The sequence below is a fragment of the Somniosus microcephalus genome, chromosome 6 (assembly GCF_052327205.1).
Source record: "Somniosus microcephalus isolate GS21.2 chromosome 6, FLI_Smic_1.0, whole genome shotgun sequence".
Lineage (NCBI taxonomy): Eukaryota > Metazoa > Chordata > Chondrichthyes > Squaliformes > Somniosidae > Somniosus > Somniosus microcephalus.
Genome location: NC_140992.1, coordinates 238,495,908 through 238,513,813, shown reverse-complemented (window position 1 = coordinate 238,513,813; position 17,906 = coordinate 238,495,908). Strand labels below are relative to the sequence as shown.

Below are 17,906 nucleotides of genomic sequence, written 5' to 3'. Positions count from 1 at the left end.
TTTTTAAAAACACATTTATGCACAGGACATGAGCGTAGATGGTGGTGTTCTCATGTGCCTGCTGTCCTTGTCCTTCCAGGTGGTGGAAGTCGTGTGTTTGGGAGGTGCTGTCGAAGAAACCTTGGTGAGTTGCTGTAGTGTACCTTGTAGATGGTACACGCTGCAGCCACGTTGTGTTGGTGGTGGAGGGAGTGAATGTTCAAGGTGATAGATGGGGTGCCGATCAGGTGGACTGCTTTGTCCTGGATGGTGTCGAGCTTCTTGAGTGTTGCTGGAGCTGCACTCATCCAGACAAGTGGAGAATATTCCATCACACCTGACTTGTGCCTTGTAGATGGTGGAAAGGCTTTGGGGAGTCAGGAGTTGAGTCACTTGCTGCAGAATACCCAGCCTCTGACCTGCTCTTGTAACCACAGTATTTATGTGGCTGTTCCAGTTAAGTTTCTGGTCAATGATGACACCCCCCCCAGGATTTGATGTGGGGTTTTTGACAATGGTAATGCCATTGAATGTCAAGGGGAGATGGTTAGACTCTTTCTTGTTGGAGATGGTCATAGCCTGGCACTTGTGTGCTGTGAATGTTACTTGCCACTTATCAGCCCAAGCCAGGATGTTGTCCAGGTCTTGCTGTATGCGGGCATTGAATGCTTCATTATCTGTGGAGTTGCGAATGGAACTGAATGCTGTGCAAGTGAACATCCCCACTTCTGATCTTATGATGGAGGGAAGGTCAATGATGATCTGCTAAAGATGGTTAGGCCTAGGACACAGCCCTGAGGAACAGCTGCAGCAATGTCGTGGTGCTGAGATGATTGGCCTCCAACAACCACAATCATCTTCAGGAAGGACGTAAAGGCTTTGGAAAGGGTACAGAAGAGATTTACTAAAATGGTTCCAGGGATGAGGGATTACAGTTACATGGATAGACTGGAGAAGCTGGGGTTGTTCTCCTTGGAGCAGAGAAGGCTAACAGCAGATTTGATAGAGGTGTTTAAAATCATGTAGTGTTAAGATAGAGTAAATAAAGAGAAACTGTTTCCAATGGCCGAAGGGTTGATAACCAGAGGGCACAGATTTAACGTGATTGGAAAAAGAACCAGAGGCGGCATGAGGAAAAACTTATTTATGCAACAAGTGGTTAGGATTTGGAATGCACTGCTTGATAGGGTGGTGGATATAGATTCAATAGTAGCCTTCAAAAGGAATTGTATAAATACTTGAAGGAGAAAAAATTGCAGGGATATGGGGAAAAACAGGGGAGTCGGACTCAGTGGATTGCTCCGCGAAAGAGCCAGCGCAAACTCGATGGGTCGCATGGCCTCCTTCTGTGCTGTACTATTTTATGATTCTATCTTCCTAGGTTCTAGGTATGACTCCAGCCAATGGAGACTTTTCCCCTTTGACTTCAATTTTACTAGGGCTCCTTAGTGCCACACTCGGTCAAATACTGCCTTGATGTCAAGAGTAGTCACTCTCAACACACCTCTAGAATTCAGCTCTTTTGTCCATGTTTGGACCAAGCCTGAAATGATGTCTGGAGCTGAGTGGTCCTGGTGAAACCCAAACGGAGCATCGGTGAACAGATTATTGGTGAGTAAGTGCCGCTTGACAGCACTGTTGACAAAACATTCCATCACTTGGCTGATGATTGACAGTAGGCTGATGGGGCAGTAATGGCTGGACTGAATTTGTCCTACTTTTTGTGGACAGGACATACCTGGGCAATTAACCACTTTGTCAAGTAGCTGTCAGTGTTTTATCTGTACTGGAACAACTTGGTTAGTGGCGGGCTAGTTCTGGAGCACAAGTCTTTAGCATTACAGCCTTGGTGTTGTCGGGGCCCACAGCCTTTGCTGTATCCAGTGCGCTCAACCGTTTCTTGATGTCGCATGAAGTGAATTGAATTGTCTGTAGAGGCTGAGATGGATCATTCACTCAGCACTTCTGATGGATGTGAATGCTTCAGCCTTGTCTTTTGCACTCACATGCTGGGCTCTGCCATCATTGACGATGGGGATATTCATGGAGCCTCCTCCTCCCATTAGTTGTTTAATTGTCCACCACCATTCACAACTGGATGTGACAGGACTGCAGGGCTTTGATCTGATCCACTGGTTGTGGGACTGCTTGGCTCTCTGCTTATGCTGTTTAGCATGCATGTAGTTCTGTATTTTAGTTTCACCAGGTTGGCACCTCATTTTCAGGTACGCCTGGTGCTACTCCTGGCATACTCTTCTACACTACTCATTGAACCAGGGTTGGTCACCTGGTAACCTGGTGGTAATCGTAGAGTGAGGGATATGCTGGGCCATGAGGTTACAGATCGTGGTGGAATACAATTCTGCTTTTGCTGATGGCCCACAGCACCGCATGGAAGCTAGTTTTGAACCGTTAGATCTGTTGGGAATCTATCCCATTTAGCACAGTGGTAATGCCATGCAACACGATGGTGTCCTCGGTGTGAAGAAGGGACTTTATATCCACAAGGACTAACGGAAGAAGAAGGCTCCATGAAAAACCCATCCTCAACGATGGCAAAGCCCAGCACGCATGTGCGGTGGTCACTCCCACCAGTGCTGTCATGGACAGATGCATCTGTGACAGGTAGATTGGTGAGAACGAGGTCAAGTGTTTTTTTTCCTCGTGTTGGTTCTTTCACCATCTGCTGCAAGTCCAGTCAGGCAGCTATGTCCTCCAGGACTCAGCCAGCTCGGTCAGGAGTAATGCTACCAAGCCACTTTTGGTGATGGCCACTGAGGTCCCCCACCAAGAATACATTCAGTACTTCTTCCAAGTGGTGTTCAACATGGAGGAGTGCTGATTCATCAGTTGAGGGAGGGTAGTAGGTGGTAATCAGCAGGAGGTTTCCTTGATTGACTTGAGACCTCATGGGGTCTGGAGTCAATGTTGAGGACTCCAAGGGTCACTCCCTCCCGACTGTGTACCACTGTGTCGCCACCACCAGTGGGTCTGTCCTGCCTGTGGGACAAGGGTGGTGATGGAGGAGTCTGGGATGTTGACTGATAGGTATGATTCTTTGAGCATAACTTGTCTCCCAATAATGGCACATGTCCCCAGCTGAGTGGTCCATCCAGTTTTATTCTTATTGTAATTTTTTGTCATGGTTTGATGCCATTTCGGACGGAAGTTAAGAGTCAAACACATTGCTATGGTTCTGGAGTCAGACCGGGTAATGACAGATTTCCTTCCCTAAAGGACATTAGTCAACCAGTTGGATTTTTACAACAATCCAAAAGCTTCATGATGACCATTACTTTTTATTCCAGATTTTTATTTAATTAGCTGAATTCAAATTCACAAACTGCCACTGGGATTTAAACTCACGTTTCTGGATTACTAATCCAGTAATATAACAACTGTGCTACCATACCTCCTGCAGCTATATTAAATATTCCATCATGGGGGTGGGGAAACAAAAATACACAAAAATGTCTTTGCAGTTGTGGATGCAGAATTTTTTGAAGGAAGAAAATGAGTTTATTTATTTTCTAGGAGAATCTTTTGGCATGCTTTGCCCATAAAAATAAATTTTGATTTTTCAATATTTTTTGGTATGTTTTCCAGCATCTTGAAGTGTGCTGAGATTCTGCCTTTGGGTTTTTGGACTTAGCAAAGGTGGTTTAATCCTACCTGCTGAACATTACTCGCTCCCACTATAATCGAAATTTATTTAAATTCCATTTAAACATTTCAAAAATTGTGTTTTTAGTTGGCTTTTACGTTAGTTAGTTTGCTAATTTTCTATTTCTAGGAGATCATACCCAAATTCTGTTATTACCAATCCATCTACTCACTTCAGGCCCAAGAATTGTTCAACACTTTATTACAAACATTCACCGTACTAAATGGTTGATATCTGTATGTTGTTATTTGCAGCTGTGGTTGCCTTATATTGCCATTGTGCCACTTTGGGTTGCTTGATATCCTGGAAACTCATTACAGTAAATTAATTTCAATAACATCGCAATACATTGATAGAAGCAGAGAGCCACATCCAAGTACATCACTGGCATATAACATAATAAACCGTGTAATCATACATAACTAAGATCTAAAGAGAAAATTAGGAATTTTTCTTGTACAACTTACAGCCCTTATTCCACCCTCAGATTTGCAGCTTTACAGAAAATTAAAAATCCAGGAAACAGAGGAAAACTAAATCAAATTAGTTAACTTGGCGGACTACCTTAATCAGTTAAATCTCTTCTGTAGTTTCTTCCCATGTAGGATTTTGCCCTGGCAGACAGCCTCTTTAAATCAGAACTCCACAAACAACACTTTTATTCTCTTTTCAGCAATTTTCTCTTTAATTCTCCCATTTTTTTCCACTTGCAAACCATTTGTCAGCTGAGAGAAAATCAGAGTCTCGAGGGATTGCAATCATTCCTGAATACATTAAGTCTTTGCAGGAGTAGCAAATCACAAATGCTATGGAGCAGTAGTCAGTTCAAGCCGAAAATAGTGTTGGAGGAATCACTATGCAGAGTGGACAAGGGCAAAAAAAACACATTGCTTGCTCCGAACATGGACAGTTGGCAACTATGCAAAGCTCAATACTGTATTTTGTTGCTCAAGAATAAGATTCACTCATTCATGGTGTGTAAAACTGTATCTATCTGCTCTTCAACATGTACCCAATTAGAAACAAATTAAAATAAATGTATGGGGTGCACTCTTCCTTTTATAGAAATGCCTCCTGTAATTAATTTGATCGTAGACCACAGCATGTTTCTTTAAATTTTCAGTAAGAGTTATCAATCAGGTAATAAAAATTCAGGTGCTAAAGGTTGGTCCGCAAAATAATTCATATTTTGTGCAAACTGAAGAATATGCAATTGAAAATGCTGTGGCAGTTTCTCTTTTGTGCTAATGGCCTATTTATACTATTGCCTCTTTGGAAATCACCATCAGTTTGAATCAAATGATCAGAACAGCAACTGATCACACATGGTTTATAATTAGAGCTGCAGAAATTATTTTTACAAATGATATTAGCTTACTAGTACAACACATATGGGTTACCTTTTTTCAGAAAAAAAGGACAAAAAAATTCACATTAGGCCTGAAGCCTACATTCATAAGTCACTCCTTCACGGTGTGGTTAAAAACTCCCACCTTTCACACTCTTGTGAAAGCAATTAATAACTATCTGGACTTCACTAGCTTGCAAGATTCCGCTGCTTCAAAACAATAATTCACTGCTGTGTTGTACACAAGTCTTCTGCAACATATTTTCCTGAATATCTGTTTCTACAGCAAGCAGCTTACCTGCGAACTTTGTTCCATGTCTGTGTTGCACCTAGGGGAGATCCTGCCACCATGGGGACCTGGATAGGACTATTTTGTTTATTGAGAGCCAAGTCTATTTTTTCTTCAATAGCTTTACAAGTTGCTTCCACAGCCAAGATTTTGGCTTCAATACTATCAAGACGCAAACAAATGGCTTGATTAATGTCAAAGAGAATGGACTGTAAAAAGAAAAAGAAAAAAAAAAAAATCAACAACTGCTTTTGTTAGAAAAACAGCATGAGAAGGTTGTAATTCGTGACTTTAACTTTAGCATCTGAATATACACTTCAAAAAATAATCCGTTATTAAACATATAATTATTCATGCAACTTTGTATCCTAGTCGAATCTTCAAATTAATTCTTAAATTGGTTTACATTTTATATGTTCATTTTCAGTGATTATAGTGAATCAGCTTATTTTGTTTACATGGACAAATTTCTACTAAACGTTTACTTTGACACTTTAAATTTTAATGATAGTCTTTGCTTAAATACGGAAAACTAGAAGTGAGCAATACTGTCTCTGAAAAGCATATTGAAAAAATTGGAAGTCATTCACAAACCAGGTCTAAAGTGATGACAAGAACTGAATATATGAGAATGTCATTGCAAGTAGAAAATATGTATAAATTATAAGCATTGGATGAAAGATTATCAAAATTATTTTCAACAACGAGAAAACATTACAAATAGTTCATCGAACAATTATGTTTGTTGAAAACCTAAAGTACACACATATGTACACTACAGGGTTAAAGGATTAATAAAACCTGTCCAAACATTTCAGTAACTTGAAGGAGAAATATATGCTGCTCAAATACCCCGTAATCCTAAATATTGCAAACAGAAATATCAATACATTTCAGCTTTCTTGCAATATAGAATGCACAGCCATCAGGTTTTAAATTCTCTTTTAAAAAATATACTGCATCAGATGTTAGTACTTTAATCACAGAAATTTGCAATTACTTCCCCAAAAATATTTTGGAAGATGATGTACTTAGGAAGCAAGAAAAACACATTTTTTTAATATTAGAGATTTGCAAGTTTCTCCCTTCACTAGATATGCAGCAAAGTCACCATCTTGTGAATTAAATTTAGTAAGGCACTGGTTATTTAACCAAAGCTCCCATCACCATGATAATGGCCCAGAATTTGTTGGGAAAATAGCAGTGAGTTCACAGGGCTTGCCATTATTAGTGCATTAAAAAAACCAGCAGTTGTGGCGAGGAAGAGGTGCGGCATGAGTTGCGAATGACCACAAATTGCTGGACGATTTGCACCACTCGGTTGTTAGTCTCGCAGAAAGTCTTGCTGAAATAGGAGCTTGCGGTCAACCTCCCCATGAGTTTCAAAAAATTGCTGGCTCACCGCAGAAAATTAGGGCTGATATTTAACGATGTTAGGAGCCTTTTAATTATGAGATTTATTTTCCTACAATGCCACTTAACCTCGGAGGCTCAGAAGGGGAACTGAAACTATGGAGTCTCACTCCTACAGGTAGTAAATTGTTTCTCGAGGTTTTTTAAAATGTATTTTTTTTTTAACTTTTGTTATATGTCTTTTTTCTCTCTCTTAATCCACTCTTTCTTTACCTATCTGTATTTCTCTTCTGTATCTAATTTAACTCCATTTCACCCTATTTCCTTCGCTGTCGTTTCTCTGTTTCTTTCTCTATCCATAATTTTAACTGATTAAGAAGATCGACTGTTGGTCCCATTGTTCGCCCAAGTCCCAGATGCCCTGTTATCAATTCGCACTTCCAACAAACTGGCGCAAAACTTTTTTAAGCTGAAGAGCGAGGAAATAAATCCAACTCCAAAAAAAGACTTGCATTTACATAGCAACCACCGGACGTCCCAAAGCGCTTTACAACTAATGAAGTACTTTTTTGAAGTGTCGTCACTGTTGTAATGTAGGAAACACGGCAGCCAATTTGCACACAGCAAGCTCCCACAAACAGATAATGACCAGATAATCTGTTTTTGTGATACTGATTGAGGAATAAATATCAGCTAGGACACCAGAAATAACTCCCCTGCTCTTCTTCGATAATGTCATGGGATCTTATACGTCCACCAAGAGAGCAAACAAACAGGGCTTCGGTTTAACGGCACCTCTGAAGGACGGCACCTCTGACAGTGCAGCGCTCCCTCAGTACTGCACTGAAGTGTCAGTCTAGATTTTTGTGCTCAAGTCCCTGGAGTGGGACTTGAACCCACAACCTTCTGACTCAGAGGTAAGGGTGCTACCAACTGAGCCACAGCTGGCACACTCAACGGGCATACCACCAGATACCCTGCTCCAGCAAATTCTGGGCTATTGAAACATTAAGAAAACAGAGTACAACAAAGACAAAGTCATTTCGGTATTAGCCGTGGCTCAGTAGTAGCACTCTTGCCAGAGTCAAAATGTCGTGGGTTCTGACCCCACTCGAGAGACTTGAGCACATAATCTAGGGAGTGCTGCTCTGTTGAGTTCCTAACTTTAGCCATACTGCAATGGGTAAAATCAAGATGTCTTCCCATGGGGTGGCGGAATGACAGTTGGCCAAAATGGCATTAACTCCACCTCTTTGGCATGGTAAGTGAGTGGTCACAGTTACAGTCACAGAAATTAACGCAATTAGAATTAATTAAAACTACAACGTTCCTTTTTAACAGAACTTAACATTTTCACAGAAGTAGCAGAATGCAGGCTTTCGCCTACGATTCCCAAAGCACAGTTCTATATTTCGTCTGGGCCATCATTTTGTTCAGGAGTGTAGGATGAATGTTTCCCTACAGGGAGGATGGGAAAATGATATGGTACTACCAGTCTGTGTAGCTCAAAATCAATATTGCAGAGCCATTTTCTCATCAAATAATGGTGTGTAAACCAAATAAGGTCAATAACTTCTCAATTTACTTTTTTTTTAAAATTCCGAATCAGGTACCAACTTTTTGCACAAAGATGAGTCGAGGTTAAAAGAGTTTAAGATGTGAAACTGACAAACTGTAATACTGCACCAGCTTCAAACTTCAGAAAATGATGCTAACTTCCAAAAGACATTTTGCCACTGATTCACACATTTGAACTGTAATTAAGCAATAACTTCTAAACAGTAATCTAGTAAAATCTTATGTGACAAAAGCATATGCTCGGCTGACATTACCTTTATTGTAGCATCTTGGATAGGCTGCCCATTTGAAATTTCTACTCGTTGACGTTTAAGAGCTGGTTGTGCAACCGCATCCTCAGACTGATGATTCTCCAAAACTTCTGAAACAGATGAAATCAGTTATACAGGTTCAGCATTTTATATGTTAGAAAAGGAGTGTCCAAGTTTCTTTGTCTTGAGCACCACATAGGTACATACCATGGAGCCTTGAGGGAGAATATAAAATTAATATTCCCATTAATTGGCACAAATATTTGCAACAGATTTGGTGCAGGAGTGGTCCTCCGGGCCCCACAAGGAAAGCTTAGGTCTCCCCCTTCCATGGACTTGCCCCACTTTTCCCCGATCATGAGACCCATACGGGGTGTTCCTAGCAGCCAAAACAGTTACTTACAAGGTCTTAGCTGGCAGCCTCCGGACTGTGCAATTTTCCCCGCTTCCTGCTGACCTCCCACCATGGAGCAGGTGGGAAGTCGGCCAGCTGGATTTAAATGAGGCCTAGGAGTTAAAGTACCATGGTGAGTATCTAACTGGTACTACTGCTCACCCATTGAAAACTGGCCTGGAGTTAAATTTAGGGCCATTGATTCATTGTCATGTGAAAGTACGACAGCGAATTTGATCCCAAATGACTAGACTAAAATTATGGTCTGAAAAATTATCACTGTAAAGGACTTCAATCTTAGCAGCAGCAAACTACAGTGTACAAATAAACTGGTTTGTACAGAGACAAAGGGCTGGATTTTCCCTGCGGAGGCGGGATGGCGGCGGGAGAGCTGGATGGCGGGTTCCGGTCCCGCTCCCATCTGCAGCAGCTCTCTCAAGAAGATTTTCCGTAGATTGGCCTTGTTAAGCCTGCCCTGCGGGGTTCCTAGCCAATTAACAGGAAGTGGGTCTCATGATATAATTCGATGACGCGTCATCAGCCGGTTTCCTTAAAGGGACCACCATGGCCACATTGATTTTGACAGTTGTGCTGTTAATGTTCTGCAGAATTGAGGTGCTGCAAACACTGACAAGCACTGCACAAAGGTACACGGCTGCACCCAGGCTCTCGCATGACTCCCTCCATATGCTTATGGAGGGAGTCACATCACGCAGGGAGATTCTCTTCCCTTCCCATGGGTGGAAGAGACCTCCCCAGTAGATCAATGCAGTCTGGTTGCACATTGCACAGCAGGACACAAGCAGGGATGTCGTCAGGAGTCTCTGGCTGCAGTGGCGCCAACCTTTCAATGATCTCAGTAGATCACGAAACGTTACTGCAATGCTACACTCAACCTCACCCTACTGTGCCACTCATCGCTTCCCTATCAATCTACCTTCCAAACCGTACTCCTGCACATCCTTACTCACACCAACTTACCTTGCACCTCCACCCATCCCTCTCTATCTACATTATCACTTCCCCATCTCACTAGCCACCCCTCACACTCACCCTCATCCTACTGCAAGCATACCAACTAACAACACACAAGGGTAGGCACTTGAGAGGTTTAGCCAATGTTCATGTGAAGTTTCTGGTAATGTGTTGTCATACAGTGAAATCTGTATTTTCAACACTTCACCTTATTGGACAGATCTGTGCCCACCTTGAGAAGTGTCTTACTGAGTTGAGTTCCAGTGAATGTTGAGACATAAATTCACACCCCCACCCCGCTATAGTGATGAGTGTGAATGGAATGGCTTGGACATTAAAGGGATGCTTTATGGTGCTGGTGTGGGATGGTGTCAACTTGGCGCATCATGTGGCAGCCAGGTGAAGTAAATCTGGCCATGGTGATGCCATCACTGGCCTCCCTGGCAGCAATGTTGTCAGGGGCTGATGCCCTGTGTCCTATGCAGCATCAGGTGATGGCGGTGAAGGTTGGTGATGTTGGTGTGCCTGGTGATGTTCGCTGATCGTGGAAGGATTCAGAGGACCAAGGTGTGTTTTTTCAAAGATGTTGCTTTAATAGATGGCAGAAGCAATCCGTCAATGGTGAGAGAGGTTGTTCCAATGAGGTGCCACTGGATATACAGTTGGCTTTAAACACTTGCAAGCTAAAGAAATCTCTATGTCTTACAAATGCAGTAACCAACAGTTTCTGCGCTCTGAAACTGAACATCTGCAACATGGCATTCTTTACACCACTTCTGTCGCTGTCAGCTTATCAGATACATCAAAGCAGACTCAACTCACGACATTGTGAGCTGGTGTGTTCCCGGAGCAGCGGGTAACCCGTGGGGGAGCACGGAAAATTGGAAGGTAGCCTCAAAATAACATTTAACTGGCTGTTAACAAGCCATTTAATGATCTCAATTGTCTCAATTTCCACCTCCGTAACATGGACCGTTTCCACCCCTGCTCAGCTCATTTGCTGCGGAAACATAGAAGATAGGAGCAGGAGTAGGCCATTCGGCCCCTCGAGCCTGCTCCGCCATTCAATGAGATCATGGCTGATCATCCAAACTCAGTACCCTGTCCCTGCCTTCTCCCCATATCCCTTGATCCCTTTAGCCTTAAGAAATATATCTAACTCCTTCTTGAATATATTTAATAAGTTGGCCTCAACTGCCTTCTGTGGTACAGAATTCCACAGGTTCACCACTCTCTGGGTGAAGAAATTCCTCCTCATCTCGGTCCTAAATGGCTTACCCCTTATCCTTAGACTGTGACCCCTGGTTCTGGACTCCCTCGCCATCGGGAACATCCTTCCTGCATCTCGTCTGTCTACTCCTGTTAGAATTTTATAAGTTTCAATGAGATCCCCTCTCATTCTTCTAAACTCCAGCGAGTATAAGCCCAATCGACCCAATCTCTCCTCATACATCATTCCTGCCATCCCAGGTATCAGTCTGGTGAATCTTCGCTGCACTCCCTCCATGGCAAGAACATCCTTCCCCAGATAAGGCGACCGAAACTGCACACAATACTCAAGGTGTGGTCTCACCAAGGCCCTGTACAACTGCAGCAAGACATCCTTGTTCCTGTACTTGAACCCTCTCACTACGAAGGCCAACATACCATTTGCCTTCTTAACCGCCTGCTGCACCTGCATGCCTACCTTCAGCGACTGGTGCACAAGGACACCCAGGTCTCGTTGCACTTCCCCTTCTCCCAATCTATTGCCATTCAGATAATAATCTGCCTTCCTGTTTTTGCCACCAAAGTGGATAACCTCACATTTATCCACATTATAGTGCATCTACCATGCATCTGCCCAATCACCCAACCTGTCCATGCCTTTGTTACCTCTAGACTTGATTATTCCAACGCAATCCTGGCTGGCCTCTCACGTTCCACGTTACGTAAACTTGAGGTCATCCAAAACTCTCAACCCCACAATCCCCCAAGATATCTGCGCTCCTCTAATTCTGGACTCTTGAGCATCCTTGATTTTAATTGCTCAACCATTGATAGCCATGCCGTCAGCTGCCTAGGTCCTAAGCTCTGGAATTCCCTGCCTAAACCGCTCCGCCTCACTACCTCTCTTTCCTCCTTTAAGACACTCCTTAAAACCTACCTCTTCGACCAAGCTTTTGGTCATCTGCCCTAATTTCCCCTTATGTAGCTCGGTGTCAAATTTTGTTTTATGACACTCCTGTGAAGCTCTCGGGATGTTTTGCTATGTTAAAGGCGCTGTTATAAACACAGGTTGCTGTTGTTGTAGTAGTAGCTTACCTGCTTGATCTTGTGTCAGGTCATCAACTGCAATCTGAACCACATCTGTCAAATCGTGTTCTGACATCATCTAGTTACCACCCAGCATCAACCTCCACTCCAAAGCCCCAATGCAGTCTGAAATATGTAATAGATAAAAACCAAATACAATTATAGCATAGTCAAATTAACATTATTAATATTAGTCTTATAGAAATAATGGTTAGACAGTCATTGCATTTCAGTTAAAAAGCATTTACTTCATTAGCAATGCACTGCATCATCGCCTGGTCGGCCTGGCTGACTGACCAGCTCCAGTAGCCATGTCCAAGATCAGCATCAAAGCATCTTATAAACATCCCCTCTTGCCAGTGCCCCTACATAATACAAAAATACCTCACCCAAACACCATCAATTCACAAACCCAATTTGCTGCAGACCACATTTTGCAATACACGAATATGGGGTTGAGAACGAGGCTCCGGTACTGGTATGTGTGGGCCTCATTTAAATAGTATAATTCGACCAATTAAGCCGAATGCTGAAGTTCACGACTCTGGATGCGGCTATGCCAACAACATTTGTCTCACCCATATAAATTTGGCACAAGACTGCTGAGCAGGCATGGCCTTCTTTGGATTGTTTCTTAAAACAAAATACAGGAAACTTTCTGGTATCCGGCACGGACGGGACCGACGTTGTGCCAGTTCAGCAACAATTCCGGATAGCCGAACGCTATAGTGAAAGATACGGACCTCAGAGCTCCGTATGAAGCAACAAACCCTGTTGCTTCAGAAGAACGTCCACAAGTTGCAAGCGTCTCTGTAGCTTAGCAACAGCTGCAGCCAAACCCTTGCCTTCCTCAATTTGTTGCTGTGCAAGTAGTAAAAGTTATAAAAGTTAGCTGAAACCGACTCCTGAATTTTGCCGGTTAACCGACATTTCCGGTTATTTAGGGGCCGGTTAATCGAAAGTTTCCTGTAGTTGCTGTTTCTGTTGTTGAAGTGCACTTTTTTGGCTGGAAGCATTTTTTAGCTTCTACATTGAACATCTTGCAAACAGTTTCCCTTACCCAGTTCTGCCTTCTTAGTGAAGTCTTCATTTTGTTAAGCTACAATTTCCAGTCTTCCTAAATCATGCTACAGTACAAGTGCACCTAACAAGGATAAGATGATGAACTGTGCACATTACATTAATGTTGCAGGACTTGGATGTGAAACAGATCCTGTGTGCCACACCTTTATGGGCAAAGAGCAACTGTGCAAAGGAGGGGGCACTTACACTTCTCCCAAAGCCTGTACTGACTTCAGCCACCTCCTACCAGTTAACTTACCTCTTCTTCATTGCTGAAAGATGGTCTTTGGTCCCAAAAAGCCATAATCCTTTGCTGCACCTATCGCAGTAAGAACTCGAGGTGTTTTCGTTGACTGGAGCAGTTTTGTTCATATTGTTCTTTGCAATCGTACAGTCATGATGCAAATGGTTGTTTTGCTAAGCTGCTGTCTGCCCAGATTTTGTAAATGGCAGCTAATCACACCCCTGGTTTGATTCCCTTTTTAAATTTGACAATGCGAGCTCTTCCCCTACTATTGCGGGTGTGTTCTCATCACAAGCAAGTGCAGCCCCAATGTTGATGACCTTGCAAAACTAGGGCTAGGATACAGAGTCTAATACTGTGTATTGTAATTTAGTTTTTCATGTTGTATTAGTGTAAGTTACGTTAAATTTAAAAGGATTATAATGGGTGGATAAGATTTAAAATCTGTGTGCCAAGTTTAGAGATAATGATATAATCGTGCTGCATTTAAAAAGCTCAATTTACAGTGCACCTCCAGCAATGGCTTCTCTTCCCAACCCATTAACTCCAGAGACCCCCCAAGGATCTATCTTTGGTTCCCTTCTCTTCATCATCTGCAAGTTGCCCCTTGGTGATATCATCCAGAGACAGAGGATCAGTTTCCACTTGTACGCTGACAACACGCAGCTCTACCGTTACATCACCTCTCTCAACCCTTCCAGTGTCTCTCTGTTATCAGACTGCCTGTCTGACCGAGTCTTGGTCGAGCCACAAGTCCCTCCAGTTAAACAATGGGAAGACTGAAGCAATCGTTTTGGCCTCCGCCACAAACTCCGTAACCTTGCTTCCAATTTCATCCCCCTCCCCAGTTGCCACCTCAGATTGAATCAGACTGTTCGCAACCTCAGCAACCCGTTCAACCCTAAGCTTAGCTTTCGACCCTATATCCTCTCCATCACAAAGACCGCCTATTTCCATCTGCGTATTATCGAATGCCTACACCCCTACCTCAGTCCATCTGCTGAAATATTCAGGCATTGCTTTGTCCCCTCCTGACTCAACTATTCAAATGCTCTCCTCGCCAGCCTTCTACCCTCTGTAAACTTCAGATTATTCAAAACACTGCTGCATGCATCATATCCTGCACAAAGTTACACTGACCTACATTGGCATCTGGTCCCCCAAAGTCTCAAATTTTAAATTCTCATCCTTATGTTTAAACTCCTTCGTGGTCTCGCCCTTCCCTATCTCTAACCCCCTCCAGGCCTATAAACACCCCTACCCAACTCTGATTCGGGCCTTTTGTGCATCCTTCCTCCCCTCACCCCACGATTGGCAGTTGTGTCTTCAACTACCTAGGTCCCACATTAAATGCCTCCATAAACCCCTCTAACTAACTGATGCGCTATCAATTACTCATAAAAGACTGAGAGTTAAGAGAGTAACTAAAGGTTTTTATTAACAAAAGAATGAAGGTCTGCCTCGAGTGGTCGACCGGTCCAGAATACAAAGGGGCTGGGGAGCAGTCACCTTTATACTAGGACTTGTGGGAGGAGTCAGCCGAGGCATGTACACAGTGGAATACAAACAGTGGTTTACCACATTAACCACCTTTCTCTCCTTCATGAAGAGCCTCCTTATAACCCACCTCTTCAGTCACTCCTTTTCTCTCCTTCTTTGGCTTGTTGTCCATTTTTTTATATTATGCCTCTGTGAAGAACCGTGGGATTTTTTTATATGTTAAAGACGCTACATTAATCTAAGTTGTTGTTCACTTAGCAGCAGTTAAATGAGAGATGGGAGCAGATGACTAAAACCTGGAACAAATGGAACAGTTTTTTTTTTAAACACATTAAAAGGGAAAATAAGCCTTATATATCCCTATGAAATGTAAAATATATAATCAGGAAAAGCAATAGTTAAATGTGAATTTAATTAACTCAGCAACTGGCACATAAGAGGCACTTCAGGAATTACAAACAGACTAATCATCCTTAATATAGTGAAAGGTTCAAGAAGCAGTTAAGGTTAACAAAGAAGGATATTAAAAAAGCGAATAAATCTAGAGAGGATAGTAGAACATAGTCAAGACTATTTGTTTTTAACTATGAGAAGGTTAGATCCCTTGCCCAGCAGACGAGGTTATCATCCAACAGATTTCTTGCAATTCACAAGGGATGTGGTGCTGGCTAAATTAAAAAGGGGTCAAGGTAGAAAAAGCAGCAGTGTCAAATGATCCCAGGGTACTGAAATGCCAGAGATCTTTTGTGATGCTCAGGTGGATATTTTAAACAGCTAAGAAAAGGGGCAGTGCCAGATGATGAGAGAAAAGCACACATGGTGACCTTATTCATACAAGGACTAAAGTCCAGTGCTGCGAATTATAGACTGGCAAGCATAATTTCTGTGGTGCGGAGGTTAATGGTAAGTATAAGAGGTGCTATAAACAGGCATTCAGAATGTACAGAGGTCATGAAGGATACCAAATACAGCTTCAGAAAATATAGTAAAGTTTGACAAACCAGATAGATTTTTCTGAAGACTTGGCTCAAGGAAAGCTAGTAGACATCTACTCGTATTTCCAAAAGGCTTTTAACAATGTGGCAAATTATTTTTTTTTGCACAGATAGGTTTTATTCTGTTATACTGCCCAATTTCAGGCAGGATAATGGAGGAAAATCGAGGAAAAATTATGTCAGGATATCTACCACTTCATTCCCACCAGACTTAGATATTCCTCATCACAGCAGGGAATACCACCAGCTGCTATCTCACCACATTTGCTATGTGTAAATGACCGGTAAGCCGCCTGTTTTCCTCGGCAGTGCCAACCTCAGGGACAGTCAGGAGATGGCTGGAGATAGACTGAAGCCCTTTTTTGGGTGGGAGCTTAATAGTGGGCACCTTTCCCCATCCTCAGGCCTAAAACCGTACCAGTTTTAGGTCTTGGCTAAGTCCAAGACCTAAAAATAAATAAAACCCTATCCTCTTTATCCCCTCTATCTGGCACTGCAGCAGGTGTCCTGTTGCTTGCTCCTCAGCAATAGCGTGCTTCCTCTTGGTGGCCAGAATCCCACCAGGAGCCCATTCTGCGTCAATAATGACCCTCAACCCAGGAAACTAGGTCAGAGTCACAGCGGGATTAGGGCGATGGGTAGCAGCCATTCCACAATCCCTCTGCTAGCAGGAAGAGGGAAATCTGGGCCTATATCTGATGTGCGAGGGCAGAAGTTGGAAGATAGATTAAAAATTGACTAAGGGGCTGTAAGCAAAGGGTAGTTATAAATTTATTAGCTTCCTAATGGGATCCGGTCACAAGTGGGATATGCAGGGTTCAGTTCTGAATCGTCTTCTATTCATTATATTCATTAAATGATCTAGAATGGTGTGTAGGAAGCACATTAATTAGATGACACTAATCTGCATGGCAAATTCAATAAAATAGAAAGGGGTAAAAGGTTGCAACTAGATTTTGAGATTGGAAAAGTCGATCCAAGACTGACAAATGCTCTTCAATGCAGAGTTTGCAGTTATGCATACAAGTGCACAAAATAAGGACAAAGGTTATGATATGAATGTACATTGGATAAAGGTAACTGAGGAGAATGAAGAGTGATTATCAACCACGCTGTTAAAGTGCAAGCTCAGTATCAGATCACAGCCAAAGTTAGCAGGATTTGGAGCTGGATTGCCCAGAGTATTCATTAGAAAACTAGGACCACAATAAGAGGGTAAAAAATGCTTTGGTATGATTTCATTGGAGCACTATGTCCTTTTTTGGTCCTCCCACTGAGGAAGGATATTGTGACTTTGGAGAAGATGAAAAGAAGGCAAACAAGGATAATCTCAGCCTGAGAACATTAAACTATGAAGACAGACTTGAAGTCTTGGGTTTACACTTGCCACAGGGATGAAGATTTAGAAGGAATCTGACCCAGGTATCTGGGATCATTATGGCATGGACATTATGCAAGTAAATAGAGTGTTTGATGTAATGGTGGTGATAGAACCAGGGGCCACTCATATAACGTGAGAAAGCACAAATGAGATTGGAAGTCCAGATGTTTTAAGTTTCCCCAGCAACTGATTGATCTGTTGAATAGGATACCAGAGAAGCACTGAAGGAAGTCCTTGTAGTCCTTCAAAAAGGACACAAAATGGATTTCTGGAAAATTAATTAATCATAACAAATGGAAGGCAAGAGTAAATTACTTCTGGATGGTAATGAGTACATTTGAGGCTTGCCTGGTCACTCATGAGGGGGCAGAGAACTCCTGAATTGTATAAAGGGTTGTTTGTCTCTCCTGGAAGGAGGTAGGAGGGGATGGGTGGTGCATGGTGCAAGGATAAAAATAAAGACTATATAGGAAAGTTACAAAAGATTAGAAATATTGAGAACCTTTTAAAGGTCATCGACCTGAAACGTTAACTCTGTTTTTCTCTCCACAGATGCTGCCTGACCTGCTGAGTATTTCCAGCATTTTCGTTTTTATTT

General features: G+C 42.5%; 1 protein-coding gene across 7 annotated transcripts in view; it reads right to left on the bottom strand.

Annotated features, from left to right (window-relative positions):
* Positions 1 to 17,906, bottom strand: part of banp (BTG3 associated nuclear protein) — a 354,489-nt gene that overhangs the window by 291,621 nt on the left and 44,962 nt on the right. For 6 of the 7 annotated variants that reach the window (XM_085991608.1, XM_085991609.1, XM_085991611.1 and 3 more), the window contains exons 2-4: positions 12,136 to 12,252; positions 8,466 to 8,572; positions 5,290 to 5,489 (exon numbers count right to left, since the gene is read on the bottom strand). In XM_085991608.1, coding sequence (XP_085847734.1) covers positions 5,290 to 5,489; positions 8,466 to 8,572; positions 12,136 to 12,205 — 377 coding nt within the window. In that variant the 5' untranslated portion in view covers positions 12,206 to 12,252. Of the gene's footprint in view, positions 1 to 5,289; positions 5,490 to 8,465; positions 8,573 to 12,135; positions 12,253 to 15,059; positions 15,229 to 17,906 lie in introns of all 7 variants that reach the window. The other variant, XM_085991605.1, reaches the window with a different exon arrangement.